At 34.7% G+C, this 16830-nt stretch overlaps 1 protein-coding gene across 8 annotated transcripts in view; it reads left to right on the top strand.

The window, feature by feature from the left end:
• The window catches only part of LOC6051146 (calcium/calmodulin-dependent 3',5'-cyclic nucleotide phosphodiesterase 1A), a 660139-nt gene that overhangs the window by 413055 nt on the left and 230254 nt on the right, over positions 1 to 16830 (top strand). The window contains exon 2 of one of the 8 annotated variants that reach the window (XM_038257815.1): positions 6279 to 6687. The exons of the other annotated variants lie outside the window; for them this stretch is intronic. Within the exon in view, the coding sequence (XP_038113743.1) occupies positions 6429 to 6687 (259 nt within the window). The 5' untranslated portion in view covers positions 6279 to 6428. The remainder of the gene's footprint in view (positions 1 to 6278; positions 6688 to 16830) is intronic. 8 annotated transcript variants of the gene reach the window in all.

Genomic DNA, 16830 nt, shown 5'->3' with positions numbered 1-16830 from the left:
TGAGAAAAAACTTTCCGCGGTTCCGCGACATGTTACAAAAATTCTAAATATTTTTAAACGAGCCCAAACATGTCGTATATGATTGTCAAAGCAGGAAAAACATTTCAAATTTGTTTTCCGGACCGACCTGGTCGCTGGTCCTAAAAAGACTTAATCGAAATAAGTTATTTCCATTAAAATTGTGAAGCTATTTTTTTTTAAATATTGTATTTGCTCTCTGTTTTTTGGTTCATTTTGAAAAAGTGGCAACATAAACTTTGGAAAATATTTACAAATGATATTCAGAAATAAGAAATTATAAAAAAATAATAAAGAAATTTTAAAATTTTCAAAATGCAAATTCTAATCTGTAAAATCAAAAAAATAGAAATTAAATAGTTTAAAAATGAATTATTGATCAGAAATTATATAATTTGAAAGTGATGTTTAATTAATTTAATTTCAGAGTTTTTGAATCCAAGCTTAAATTTTTTTAACGTTTTGAATATTTTTATCATTTTATTTCTTCCTTTAAAAATCGCAAGCTCATGCACAAAGTGAAAATTAATTGATAATAAGTATTCACTTAGTTGATCTTCCGATTTTTGATATATTAAATAAAAATTGGAAATTGGCCACGGTGGAAACTAAAAAATGTGACCAAAAGAAAGAATTTTGGACGAGTGGTTTCGGAAAAAAGGTTTACGAAAAAGTAATAAAAAAAATACACACAGATATTTCTCAAGCATTTTTCTCTAAGGTCTTAGATATGTTACTAACCATATTCTTAAAACCAAAACGATAAAATTAGAATTGTATTTCTGATAATAGTCAAAATTCACTCAAATGTTTTTCATATTAAATGCTTTCGTTTTTGAAAACAAAATCTAAATCTTTGAGAAATTATGATAAATTTTGAAAAATGTAGAGAAAAAACATGTATTAACAGTTTAAAGGTTTTAATGCAAATAAAGGAGGGCTATTAATTTTACAATCCAAATTCGACTAGCCGAAGCCTCGATTATCCAAAGTTTCGATTATCCGAAGTTCGAAGGACTTCGGATAACCGAATCAGGAACAAATGAAATCGGCATGTTTTATTTGCTTGTTTTTAACATCAAATTCGGCATCTGTTTTTTAATGGTCAATACACCAAGTTTTTGCTTTTTGGGTGTTTTTTAATACCCCTGACGGTTTAAAAGCACCCAAAAAGCAAAAACTGGAAATTTGGTTTATTAGACCTTAAAAAAAAACACCAGAAATATTTCTTGACCTCCATTTTGACCGCCACATTGAATCCAAAAATTCTAAATTATTTTATGGCTCTTCAGGGGTCATACATAAGTTCTACAATCAAAAATAAGACAACAAGATCTAAGGATTTTTGCTGTCCCTATTCAGACTGTAGTCCCGATTCGCCCCAGATGACGGTAATTATTTCTATGTAGCCCCTTAGAGCAGTCCGCTCGGAAATTGCTATTTTCGAAGGTTAATAACTTTTTAGCAAAAAACCCAAAAAAATAAGGTGTCTTCGGGAAAGTTTTTCCAAATTTAAAGAAGATATTAGATCTGAAAATTGATAAGAACTGGATAGTTATTGCGCCTTCCATTGGTCAAAAACTGAAACAGTTGCTTTTCTCCATACAATTTGACGATTTTGCCCAAACTTGGTGGTCAGTGGTCAGAAAAAGCTCAAATTTTGGAACTTAGGCTAGTGATGCGTAAATCTTTGATTTCAGGGGATAGCCCCAAGTAAGCCCAGATTTGGACCATCCTAACCAATGTAATGCTAAAACTACAAGATAAATGAGATGTTACTGAATGGAACAATGTTCAAATCTGCAGCTCAATTTTTAAATATCCAAATTTTGGATCCATAATCTACAAAAACTGAGCCCGACAATGGACAGGCAAATTACATAGTTTGATCAATCAATTCTTGATTCTCTATCTTACAAATTATTTCTGGGAAGAGAATACACAATCATTGATTTAAGATTTTTTTAAAGTAGTTCAATTTTAAAAAAAATTGGAAAAAATTTCGGGGGGGGCTGCAGCCCGGAAGCCCCCCCCCCCCCTGGCTACGGGCCTGACTATGACATTTTAAAACATTTTCTAATCAATCACATTGTAGAGAACAGTTTTTTGGACAATTTCCATAAAAAAAGTATCAATTTTTGTTCAATTTAAGCAGAGATATACACAATTTGGTAAAATAAAAAGTTACTTTCTCCAAAATATCTGGATTTAATTCCCATTCAAACGATGAACACTGCCTACAACAATATTTTTAAGGATGAAAATATGTTGTTGAAACATAAAACTTATACCAAATTTTGATGAAATTTATGGAAATTATTTTGTTAGAATCATAAAAAATTACAAGATTGAAACTACTTTCATATGTAAAGTGACAAAAATGCACGGAGTTTTTTCGGATTTCGTTGAATATCTCAGGTTTGAAATCGAATTTTGAGGATGTGTGAAGGCCAAAAGGTGAGGCATTGTGAGCTGCACAAAATGGCGTCCTTAACTCAATTTGGCCCAAAATGCACGTACGACAATTTAGCACGACGGCGACGAGTTTGAAAAAAATAATTTCATAAAGGGTCACACATCCCCAAAATTCGATTTCAATCCTGAGATATTCAACGAAATCCGGAAAAACTTCGTGCATTATTGTCACTTTACATATGAAAATAGTTTCAATCTTGTCGTGAAAATTGATGTAATTGTGACAACTGGCTAAAGGGATTTCAGGTTTGAACGCGTTTGACGAACGTACAAGTTAGACTACCGTAAACAAAAGTACTAAATGGTCGTTGTCACAAGATAGCACACAACTGACGATATGTAACTATAACTCGGGACTCCAGCACCCAACTTTAACCAAACTTCGGGACAATGCACATAATGGTCAGCCAAACAAAACGTGTTTGTTATTGTTTACATTGCGTGCATTCGTTTTTGTTTATTCAAGGTCAAACACTGAAACGCGTTCTTCTCGAAACGTCGAAATGGCGGGTGCGACAAGATAGCACGACGACGTCGAAATGTTTAGAAAACACCTTCGATTGGTGAGATTCAGCGGTTAAAAGAAAAACAAACAGGAAATTTCAAGTTTTTAATGTCTTACTCAAACAGCCCCATCATTTTCGAATGCCAATTTATCAGCAACTAATGGTCCAATTTTTAATGTTAAAAAACGAAACATTTGTAAAATTTTATGATCTTTTTCAAAATATTTTTATCCATATTTTGAAAATTTTGGAATCAAGGCTGACATTTCAAAAAGACTAAGTATTATTTTTGAATAATTAGTTTAGATTTCAAAGATAACAAAATATTTTTTCCGAAGAGATCAAAAAAATTAAGTTTGCTTGCATCTAAACTTAAACTGAATACTTGAATAATAATAAAGACAGGAAAAAAAACTTAAATATGACAAAAAAGTTAATGTATACAAAAATAACGAGCTGAGCGTTTTATTTCCGTAATCAAAAATGAAAATCAACAAAACCATCAAAAATCCCCCATTCATTAAACCATAAACATTGATAGTCCCATATTCATGAACATCAAACAGAGTTTTTCGAACAAAACCGGCGCACCAGTTATAATCCTTCAGGATTAAAGAAAAACGGTAACAACCCACAAGCTCTTCAAATTGGAACTGCAAAAAAGCCCGCAACCGCAGTCGCTGGTCAGTCAGAAATCCGTTTTCCAATCGATTGCAAACAGTGAAAGAGAGATCGTGTTGGCCACTGCTGATGCTGTTGTCGCCGTCGGTGGTCAGGATCATAAAAATCGTAAAAAAATGTCAGAAAATAAAATGCGCAAAAAAAACTTTTGCATGAATGGGGTTTGGAGATGGTGAAAAAGGGGTAAGGTTGGAGGTTGGCACTAAATGTCATAACTATTAAATTTCCTCACTTTACGGCTGGTACTTTTGGTCGCGGCACCTGAGGCGTTTTTTTGTTCTTTTTGCGTTTTTAATCTTTGTGGATCATTGCGACGTTGCGACGATTTTATTTGTTTTCTCGTAATTTAATCTTGTGTAATAATTTAATGTATTTTTAATTTTTTAAAAACGATTATTTTTAAACAAATACGTTTTAAGTATGATAGTTAAGGGTTAAAGCCAATATTTGCTCCATTGAAGTTGTTAAAACCACAACCATCGAGGAGGGAGGCGTTCCAAAAGGCTTCCAATTAAAAAACATTGATTAAAATTTATGCTCCTGACATCGGTGTGACATTACGCAAGTAATTTAAATGAAATTAATCACACACGGTGACCGTTCGGTCAGTTGGTTCTGTGGTGAGTTTTCCACCATCCGGAGTTTGAAGGGGAAAACTTTTCATTCTAGGTCTCATTACGCTTATTTGTCGTCGTAATTACGGTTGGCCTGACTTTAATGCCCCTCCTACCCAACAGTAAGACTCAACTTTGCTTCTAGAAGTAAAAATAAATACAAAAAATAAAACATCTTCACCGTCTCGTCGCAGCGGCACCGCCACCATGTAATTGAGGTCCTTTTCTTAATTTTTTTTTTTTGCTGTGACATAAAAAACTTTTTTTTCGTTCGCACAAGGGGAAATTATTTTCCCACTCTTTGTGGAAAACGACTGCTGCTCGATGGGAAAGTTTTAACATTGTTGTTTATGTTGGTGGCGCGGGGCTCAGGTAAAACTTTTAACAGCATCAACAAATTTGCAAACTTTGAGCCACTGAGTATCTACAGGAGGAGGGTGACATTGAAACGATTTTTTAAGGGAAAATAATAATCCGTGAAAATTATTCGGAACAATTTGCTAAGCTCACAAAAGATATTTTAAGAATTGCTAGTAATGAATTCTCGACAATTCATTACATGAAGATCATATTACGCATTTTTCTGTGATTTGTTAATTTTATCATTGTGCCTTTATCTGTAATTACAATTTTGACGACTTATAAAACTTATGTCCCTTATTTTATCCAATAATTAAAATTTCCAAAGACAAAATTAATGATAAAGATTTGTTTTAGAAATCATCCTTGCTCAAACAATAATTAACTTGTTAAAAAAATGCCTTCCTGTCCTATTTCCTACTCTTTCTGCTAAATTGCATCCATTTTCCGATTAATGGTTTCCGTTTCTGACATCTGCCAGCAGCTGCTTAAAAAGGGACGAAAAATCAACACCGGTTGTCCCTCAAGAGACCGCTTCGCCCACAAACGCTTCAAACGCTGACGGAGCGGAGCTTTTTACTCATTACCCAATCTCTCTGGGGACAGAACCCAGTGAAAATAAGTCATCCACTCAGAGGCAGTTAATTAGTGACATCCCAAAGATGGTGCTGTGGCCACCAACTAGTCGCTGTCGTGCTATCTTGTCGCACGTGCATTTCGTGCAGCTCACAATGCCTCACATTTTGCCCTTCACAGATCCCCAAATTTCGATTTCAATCCTAAGATGTTCAATAAAACCGAAAAAACTCCCTGCAATGTTGTCACTTTTCATACGAAAGGAGTTTCAATCTTGTCGTGCTATTTTGACACACCCTTGAAATTGATGTAAGTGCGACAACTGGCCAAACAGATTTCAGTTCAGAACGCGTTTGACACACGTGCTTGTCCAACTACCGCAAAACATTATTAATTACAACTCGAGACTCCGGCAACAAAATTCAACCAAACTTCGGGACAATCCACAGCATGGTCAACTAAACAAAACGTGTTTGTTATTGTTTACATCGCGTGCTCTCGTTTTTGTTTATTAAAGGTCAAGCATTACAACGCGTTTATCTCGGAACGTCAAAAAGCGACGTGCGACAAGATAGCACGACAGGGTCGTACTGCTATTACTATGGGTGGAAAGTAAGTGGTTGATCCCCCTAAAAGCTTTTTGGGAACCCTCGTCGCCAGTGTGCTGCCGCAATTTGACACAATTTGTGTTGAATGTTGAGCTTTTTTTTGCTGAGAAAGGCTAAAAAAAATGCTAGCATTTTAATTCTTCAAGCCATAAGATCTACCTTCTTTTGAGTGAACTTTCATCTTGTAAGCTGAGTAGCTCATTTTTGGCTGATTTGGCAGGAACTTTAGTTCAACATTAGAAAATAATGTTATCAAATAAAATTAAACTCTATGAAATTGAAACACATGCTCAAACAATATTGTTTTAGCATTTGTGTTGCTAACATAAACCCTAAAATTTATTGCATCCAGCTTATTCGGTTCCCAAAATTACTTTCAAAGCATCAGTGCTCACTCCAGTGCTGCCAGCTAGCAACGATTTTTTATCTCTCATACGTAGAAACGTGTAACATTGTGCAAATAAAAAGTGAAATAAATTGTAAACATTCTACACCCACGAGCCAACCAGAAAAAAAGTGTGTAATTTTAGTGCACTAAAAAGGAAAAATACGCCAGCAGAAAAAATATTGCCCCACTCATCGCAATAAAAATGGATAAAAAGTTGAAACTGGATGACGGCAGCGACGGTGACAGTGAAAATGAAATTCGTCCGAGGCAGCAAGAAAAAACCCAGCGCCACAGTAAAACTAGCTCTGGGAAACAGACCGGGAGTTCCAGTGTTCCAGGTGCCCCTCCGGGGGCGGTGGCCATGGTCCGAAAGCACCACCAGCACGTGGTCAAGCGGCAAAAGTCGCAAAAAATCGTGCTCGCCCCGAGCAGCACCGACGATCCGATCTACCACATCTATGGTGAGTTTTAAGGAAATTTGGTATTGTTTAGTTAAAAAAAATATTTGTATAGGGGAAATCCTCGTATGTTTGGCAGGATAAGCATTCGCTCCTAACTCCATCCAATTTGCTGATTTTCACTATTCAAACAACTAATTTAGCAAAACTTTTGATAGAAACTTGCTTGCTCACTTCTTATTGAGCTATTTATCACTCGATTTCAGTTGAAAACGCTTTTAATTAGCTTTAATTGAATGTCAAAGTTCTGACCTGCCAACATTAGAGGCACGCTGGAATTAGATGCTGTTCCCCTATTTAATTGTACACTCAAACCCCGATGGTTTGACACCAACTGTTGTCAAATGAACGGGGTCACTTTTTAGTTTGACACCCCTTTTACACGGAGTTCACACACACTACCAAATGTGTGTTTTGATAGTGTGCGTGAGCGCCGTGTAAAAAGTGACAGTTCGTCACTTTTTAGTTTGACTTTGACCAACCAACGGGGTACAAACTAAAAAAGTGTCAAACGAAAAAGTGACCAACCACCGGGGGTTGAGTGTATTCAAAAAGAACATTCACGAATTGATTCATTAAAAAAAACTCAACTCGCATTGCCTATAGGTAATGTTTGCATCTCTCTCATTTGTTTGTCAAACACGTGTTTCACCCCTTCAATCAAAAGCAATATTAAAGTGATGACGTTTATTTATGTTTCAATAATTGAATAATTTGCCAAGCACTCGTTCGTGCAAGCCATTGAATTATTGTTTTGACACAGTTCTCATTTTGACCATGGAATAGCAAATGATTTTTTTTTAATTATTAAGGAATGATTCATTATTAATGATTTTACTCTGCATTTATTTTATGTAATATATTTGATCGAAAATAAAACAAATATATTGGCATGCAAGCAAAAGTCTATTTACATTGCTATATTCAAACAGTGGGGAAAAAATAAACTCAATCACCAAACTAACTTTTTATTATCAGCCTATAAATTTAAATCAAGCAAATACAATTTGTATCAGAATATTTGCTTGAAGATTCTTTTCAAAAACAATCAAATAAAATAAAACCCACGAAAAACATAAGGCTGAAACATCATTTACTTAAACTTAACTTAAAGTCTGAAACTTGACCTCTAACATTTGTTAAACAAGTGAAAATCTTTTTTTCTGAACATCTCCACATTGATGTAGAACTACACAAAAAGAAAAAAAAACAAATTCAAATTCAACTTCTCCAAATAAAAACTATTTCCACTGTGTACGCAAAACGAAAACCTCTTGTTGGTAACGAAAACAACTGTGTTTGCAATATGAACGGGGGGGGGGGGGGATATCAGGTTCCACAGTTTTGTACGAAGTCACAGGAATATAGCAAGGGGGAGTGGGAAGGGGATAATGTTGGCAACCATCGCTGTGATTGCAACTGTTTAATTGGAGTGACCTTTTCGGATGTTCAGTTTTCTTTGATGCAAACTTTGTGCGTTGGATGCTATTTTGGCAGCGTTTTTTGTGGGTGGATAAATAAAGGAAAATTTTTCATATGATACTTGCTTTATAATATTTGGTACATGGCAGTTATTTATAACACGCAATGGATTGTTCTGCTGCTTTTGAATTCGAATTTGATTGAAAAATATCAATATTCTGTTGTTCTTAACTAAATCAGTTATCATTTTAGTTATTCTTGGTTTGCATTTATCATCAAGTATGCATTTGATAAATATTGGAAAAAATATATATTTTATTTTCAATGAAAACAAAAGATTTTGTTGGGAAAAAGTTTAACCAAAACATTTTTCCTAGTGGGATTTTTTCCGGGAAACGTAAGCCACGTCTTAAAAAACTTAATGATAATCCATTTTGAAATTATTACTTCAAAATTCGACGTTTTTTTCAAAATTTTATCGAAATTTAAAAAAATAAAATGATTTATAGAATACTTTCAAAACTTTTGATTAAAAGTTTCTTCGGAAGGGTTGTTAGAAGTTAAAAGTTGTAACTTTTAAATAAATTGAAAATATGGTTAGTTTACAATTAGGGTGCTTTAGAAAACCTTAATTTTCAGAAACAATTTCGATATACTTTTTTCTCGTCAAAAAAAAAAATCACTCGATCTCCGGACTGGCTGAAAGGATTTTGCCGTTTTGGTCTCATTCGATCCATCATGGAGTCCCAAAAATCATTACCGTAAACTGGGGTAACTTTGCTAGCCCGGGGTGACATTGATAGAAATTTGATTTGGCCACTAATTTTGATACATCCAGTGTAACAGTCACATTTTTGCATATATGTTCGATAATAAGCTATCCCTTAATGCTTACATACTCAAAATTCTCAAAAATGTTTAAATATTAGTTTGACGGGCATTTGAAAAACCTATCAAAGTCACCCGGGCTATCAAAGTCACCCCAGTTTACGGTATCCAAAAATCATGATCTTTAGTTGTCAAAAGTTTTGCTAAAAACGAATTTGACTAAAATCCAGAATTTTTTAAAAAGGGTGGTTTATAGAAGAATAGAAGATTCGATTTTTGAAAGTCAGGATGGTTTTGACAACACTAATCACCCTAACCCCCAGGGATACCAGGTCAAAATTTGAAAAATCTGGCAAAATATCGATGAAAAATCTGGAAAAATCTGGCAGACGAAAATTTTACAATTGTGAATGGCGAAGGAGAGGCAGGATATGAATTGATTCAAAAGTTTGTAGAATTCAATTCAGAATTCAGGTCGAACTGATGTTATGACCTTAAAAAAGTTGAATTTACATCTTCTTTTTGTAAAACATATTCTATTTTTATTTGATTTTCAATTAAATACGTTCATTTTAATCAAAAATTTTGTATAAGATGGGCATAAAGTGAAAAATCTGGCTAAATCTGTCAATATCTGGCACAGAGAAAGGTAAATATTCTGGCTGACACTTGAAAAATCTGGCATTCCCAGATTTATCTGGCAAACTGGCAACCCTGCCCCCTCCCCCGCTCATCAATTTTTTCAGAGATGATCTTTGATGGCAGGGATGCCAGATACACAGATTTGTCTGTGTTTCACAGACATTTGAGCTCGTGTCAGACATTTTTTGAGGTACACAGACTTTTTAAAAACTTCATTAAATTGTTATTTTGTTAAAATATCAATCGAAACTTATTTCGTTAGTCTTCAAATGCTTAAAAACACAATTTTTGATAGATTTCTATGACTGTAAATTGATTTATTTGAATTTTAGACAAAGACACAGACATACACAGACTTTTTCACAGACATTTTTAAAAATCATGTGGCATCCCTGGTTGATGGTCGAGTTTAGGTCAAAGTATGTGCACAGACATGCACAGACTTTTTTCACGCAGTAGTCCAGACTTTTCAAATTCCCGACCTGGCATCCCTGAATGTGAGGAAGGCATCAACCACCTAAAGGTGGATTAAGTAACATTTTTCAAAAAAAACAGTACTTAACTCTGTACTTGAGAAAAGGGCTGTTCAGAGCACTTTAACCAACTTCTGTTAAAACTATTTTTTGAAACTTTTAGAAGGGTTTAGGAGGTCATTTTGAGCAACCTTTGTTCTACGAAAAACTATCTTGTTTTTGGTTTTTCTTGTTTCATTTTTAGTATTTATATTTGCATTTATTCTGTTTTGGTTATGTTTGTTTCTGATACTATCTTTAAATTGATAAAAAAAACTTAGGTGCAATCAGATGAAATCAATTTAAAATGAAGTTTTTACCTGGCAATAAGTATAACATAACTTTAAAGGAAAATGCCATCTAAAACAAGCTGAAAGCCATTAAAAAGAGCTCTTAGTGCCTGTGCATGTCCGCCCCTGCGTTTAAAATCATTTTCAGCATGTTTGGGTTGATTTAAAAATCTTTTGAATTTTTGAAAATTGTCGATGTTTTTTTTAATTTTTGTTTTCGTCAAATCTTACATTTTTTTTAATGATTGCAAAACATCTTTACTAGTATAAAATCCATTTGGAAACACTTGTTGCGTTCCAATGTTGCGACTATGGCTTGTTATTTATTTATTTATTTTTCAGTTTAACAAAATATTAAAGTAAAAGTCCCTTTGTCACCGAATTTCTAAACCATCAACATTTCAGGCAGCAAATTAATGAAAAATACGTCTTTTTCGCATAAATGGAAAGGGGTCATACCGTTACCTCCTGTGATTAAGTTCCACGCAAGGCGAAGAGGGGTTTGAGTTGGCGGAGAATTACCCATTGAATTTTGAATGTTATTAGTGTAAACCACTGATTCCCAAATTATATTTGGGAATAATAACAAAAAAATAACAAAGGTACAGAACAATAACATGTTTGAACATCATTTAAAAAAGTAAGCCCGAAATAATTAAAAAAAAAAACATTGTTTCTCTTTACATATTTGTAACCAAATTATCCTAAAAACTTTTATTTTCTTTTTGATTCATTTCAGGTGAGTTGGAAATCCAAACATAGTATGGCAAACCATCTACCATTTGTAAGTACCCAAAAATAACAAATCAAAGGTCACATTTTCATTTGAAAATCTCACGGAGCACAAAAGTCGAACAAGCAACGTACTCTTCAAAAATCATAAATGAAAATTAGTCGCTGAGCTGCGTAAAACTTTCAATCAAGAGCATCCGAACTCACAACCAAGAATTTCTAATGATAATCAAAATCAATTCCACTACCCTCGCCGTAAAGGTGATCTTCCCCCTATAGCCAACGTTTGAATTGTTCACGATGATTAAATTCTGTTTCCGGCACAAACTTCCGGACTTACCCCCTTCACACAGCCACCGCAAACAAAGTTTACACAAACACAGCCAAACCAAGCTGGGCGCGCGCGTGTCGCTCAAAAGCTTGCTTCTGATCTGCCAATTTGCGTACAAGTTACACAGACACACACACAGGTTTTCTCTGGCAATAACTTGTCCAGCAACTTGTTTTAATCCTTGCTCCGAGATGAAGTTTCCGGTCGACCGGATTTGCTTCCCCTTCCCCGCTTCACCACCAGCTGGCTGCTGTTGATGCAATATCGAACTTGGGCGAAAACTTTGCAAACTTTGTGTAAACAACGTTTACCGAAAAGGGCTGGAGCATAAGTTGGCAGGAAAATGAAAGAAAATTCTACTTCGTTCTACCTGACTTTGTGCACTGAAACGAGATAAAAGTTGTTTTGCGGTGAGTTTGCTTAACTTTTTTCTTGTTGTTTTTCTCATATTTTTTCTTGGCCCACAACTCCCATAACACTGACGATGGATGTTGTGTTATCGATTTTTGATGGCACTGACAAGCATCATTTCGTGAATGAGATGCGACCATTTGCGCTGAAATATGATGGAAATAAAGGGAGATTCATTCACGTTAAGCAAAATTTTAGCTTGCAAAATTTGTGGAAAAACCAATGTTTTGAACATGTTGTTCGAAACTTTAAAAAATTTAGCGAAAATAATTTAAGCAACATCGACAAAGGGCAAAAACACCATTATGTTTCGTCTTTTGCAACCAAAACACAAGGTCAACATATGATTATGCTGTGAAAGAGACGAATGAACCCATATGAAAAGCGAAACACACTATGAAGTTCATTTTTCCCCGCTCTCTCAAGCTTGAAAAAAAAACAAATGTTCTCTCCGCTCCGCTCCAAAGCACGTGCTCTCTGAATTATGCTGAGAAACAACAAATTGTTGCTTCTCGGCCCGCGTGCAGGAATTTCTTATCAGGTGGCGATGAACTGAGGTGCACCGGTGCACGTGTAAGCACGCGTGGAGTAGGAAGTTCATTCGGTGAACAGCGAATCAAAAATGATTCATGACCAACAGAATGTGCTATTTCCACATCGTCGAGCTATCATGTCGTACGCAGAAAAAAAATCATGGTAATATTACATCTGAGAAGGGTTACATCTTTAATGTCAGAAAAAAATGTGTAATTTTACCTCTGGAAATGTGTAATTTTACCACCAAAATGCTAAATAATTTGAGAAAAAAAGTGTCGTCAAATTAAATTTTGTTCAGTCTGACAGAGAAGTATTACCATTTCTGTTATGCATGAATGCAAATTAAAACAAATGATATTGGGTAAATTTATGTACTACAATAACTTCAAAAACCTCCTCTTTAATTGAACTGGAAAATATAAAATTTCATCAAATCAAAACACTCTGTTTTTAAAATTGATGAAAACTGATGAATTTCATAAAATAAAACGATTCCATAAGTTGACAGTTAGTTAATAATTCATGTCTTTAAAAAATAAACAAAATCTTAGGCTTAGCTTAAGAGTGCTAGGCGTCATCTAACCTAAGGCACTCTCCAGGATCCCTTCGAAAGCTTGGCTGCGCTAGAGTCTGTTAGATTAGATTAGATTAGATTAGATGCTTATTTTGAAGTAAATCATCAGTAACATTTATTTTTTCATAATACTTTTTTTGTAATGCAGTAACATTGTCAATCAAATCATTTATTTAGTTTTCGATGCAAATATGTGTTCCTAAATGATGGATTTTACGAAGTTTTGTTGAAATTATAATACTGACTTACCAAATTTAGGATGTTTCAAATAATATTATTTTCGATGGCGCTTACGTCGCACTGTCTAATAAATGCATTATAAGAAGATTTTTGTTCATACAATTTATATCATAAAAGTAGTCGTATTTGTTTCGTTTCCTGATGTTTTTGGTATTAGCTAGTACTTGTGAAGAAAGTATTTGTGATACACATGTACTTTCAAGCAGAAGTTTTGAAATCTCGCATTTTTGACACTGATTTTTTTTTTGTATTTTAGTTTCAATGAGACAAAAAAACATTTTTTAAATTACAAAAATGTTAAAGATAAAGTATTCTACGTTATCAAATTATATTCAAACAAATTTTAAGCTTGACTTGTGCAGGAAAGTTATAATAAATCTTAATATTAGACCAATAAAAATGCAGAACATTACTAATGGGACATTGAAAATTGATTTTACTTTGAAAATAAGGCTAGTGCTAACAATTTTTTGAATATTTCCTTCGACTTATTTCAAATTAATATTTTTTCCCGATTACGGAAACATGAAGATTACCTTATAAAAAATCGTAACAATTGAATCGAAAATTTAAACATCCATCATTTTGGGAAAATCATTTCCAGAAATGTTTAATGTGGAATCATTTTAGCCAAGGAACTTGCATATAAAACATTAATTTAAATACTATTTATTATTTGGACACTGAATTTAATCTAATATTGTTCGAATCATATCTCAAATAAGTGGAAATATAATTGGAGAAATGATTATTATACGGTTGGCAAAAATTGGTACCATCTCAAAAAATGTTCCAGATCTTGCATAATAGCGACTACTCATTTAAAAATCGAAACAATTTTCGTCATAAAACTGTCAAATAATAACTTAAAATAAACAGTAATCAAATGTGTAGTTCCAAACATAACAATTTCAATTTTGGGAAATTGAAAAAAAAATATTTCGTAAATAGTTACCATTTCGATGCCGGTGTGCTCTCTTGTACTAAGCTTGCTGAGATTCCTAACTAGATAGTACAAGAGAGCACACTGGAATCGATTTCTTAAAGTATAGTTGTATGATTCAATATGGTAATAAAGTGTCATCAGTTGTTTATCCGGAAAGTAAGGCCAAAAATATGACACTAAAACAAAAAACCCGATTTAATCCCACCTGGGGTGAGATAGAGCCTTTCTTACTAAAGAATATAACAATGGTAGAACTTTTTTCAATTCATAACATCGACTTTGTTTATTTATAACGTCAGCACAAAAGAAAGTCTTATGATGAAAGCAATGTATTACAAATGATATGATTTCCAAAGGAAATAAAAAACGCAATTTTCACCAAAAGAATATTTTCAATCGTACAATATGTTTGTAAGTTTGTAATCAAACAAGCGTTTATGACAAACGCGATCATAGCAAGCTTCCCATGCGCCAGTGACAACGCACACCGCGGTTTTGGTTTTTTAGCTTTGGTACGAGCCCTTTTGTGTGTTGGTATTGTCCGTTTTTTCAAAGGTACACGCCGCGCGGCATTTCAGAATGTGCCGCAGACACTGTTGACAGCGATTTTTTGCCCGCGAGCGAGAAGAAGCACCAGTTGGCAACGAAAAAAAAAACAACAACACAACGCTTGAAATTTTACCTCTACACCATCACCTCTTTAGCACAAGGCGCCGTGTGCGGTGAGCGCGAGTGTGGAGAGGAAAGGAATATAAGTTCTCTCCCTCGCTCGCTTGCGATCAGAGCTTTCCTTTTTCACCCAACAACAAGAAGCAAGCCAAGAACTTTCGAAGAAGATCCCCACTTTCTAAAAAGATCCCCACACTCTAAAAGCTCTTTCAAATTCACCTCAATGTTTCTCAAGATGCCTCTGATCTAGATAAAATATTAGTTAGGACACAAACCACTAGACCACCACACAACAAAAATAAATGACAGAATTTAAATCGCATAATGGTCTCATGTCGCAGGTTTCAAAACAAATACTGGACAGTTATGCATATCCCACTTTAACTTTTAAGGGGGGAGCGGGCGATTATCGGGCTTCGCCAGGGCCAGTTCAGACCCCCTATCAAAGATTCAATCCACGAGAATGTTGATTTTTGAGTTGCACACGCACACCAATAAAATTCGTGCAGGCCGAAACGCACACTCTCTCATTTTTCATAACGCACGAACTGTCAAACTTTTTCGTTTGAACTTTTCAGTTGGTCAGGAAAAAATGTGTGCAGGTGTGGTGTTGGTCGGCAGATTAAAGGTAAGTTTTTAACATTGATTATTATTCTCACGTATTCCATCATCACTACCGCCTTCAGGACACGGTCATCGAGGAGGAGCAGGAGGGGATGGCCGCTGGAGCGGGATACGAAGCAGAGGATGGCCCAGCGGAACGGGGTCAACGTGAACAACCGAAATCGGCACCGGCAACAGTGGCGCCCAATCCGGATCGGGCTTCAGCAAATGGTTCCGCAGTACAATAAGTCGAGCGGAACGAAATTTTGCCAGACCTTCCCGTCGAACAGCGACGCCTTCGGCAACAGTCGGTTTCCCCAGCAGCAAAACCAACGTCATCAATCTGAAGCGTTCGGCAACCGTAAATTCCACTCGTCGGGACCCTTTAATAATTTTTTATTATTTTCAACTATATGTTCCGTCATCAGGAGTGACATTCTGAATTTTTGTATAACCCAATCTCACCCCAGACCCAATGTCAGCCCTGATGACGGTAGCTAATGTTAATTCATTAAACTAATTAAAATCAAATTTAAGCAAATTTTTACTAATGTTTACTTTTTTGGACTTATTGAAAACAATTTATTTTTTTATCTATCTATTGCACGCATAAACAAATTTACTAAATTAACCTAAATTTAACCAAAATTACATAAGTTTTAATAAATTTAACTAATATAGCTAAATTTAGTTTTAATTATATTTAACTAGTTTTATCCAAATTTGACTAAATTTATTCTAATTTAACTAAATTTAATTATTTTTTTTTAATTTAACTAAATTCAACATAACTAGCCAGATTTAGCCAGTATAATTTAAGTTTCAATAACTTTAACATAATTTACCGTCATTTGACTAAATTGAATTAAATTTAACTAATATTATTGAATTTATCAAACTTTATTTAATTTTACATAATTTATCTTAATATAACTTAATTTAACATGATTTAAAATAATTTTATTTAACTTAATTTAACTTAATTAAGCATAAGCATAAGCATAAGCATAAGCATAGGTGCCCACCCGCAGTTGCTACTCCGTTATTGACCAGGACCTCCAGAAGTTACATCCACGAGCCGTGGAAGATAAGTGGGTGCTATCTTTCCTCGCTTCGCAACTTCTCAAAGGCCCCTATCATGCTGATCAATACCGGCGCCGGCCACGACCAGTGGTAGGGTCACGGGGAAGTGGATGGGAATGTTAGTCCGATACTTGAGTGATAGAGACCGCCCAATCGACTGCTTCTCCGACAAAGTATCACATGAGTTTTGAGGGGGTTAGTAGATGGGTATGAGGTCAGGATTCACGAGTGGCAGTGATGTGACCATGAGCATTTTGTTTATCGGTTGAAATTTTAAATCTTAGGCAGCCGGCTGCGGAAAGATAAATAATTGATTATTTAAAAAG

This window comes from Culex quinquefasciatus, chromosome 2 (genome assembly GCF_015732765.1).
Source record: "Culex quinquefasciatus strain JHB chromosome 2, VPISU_Cqui_1.0_pri_paternal, whole genome shotgun sequence".
Taxonomy (NCBI): Eukaryota; Metazoa; Arthropoda; class Insecta; order Diptera; family Culicidae; genus Culex; species Culex quinquefasciatus.
This window is presented reverse-complemented; position numbering and strand designations above follow the sequence as displayed.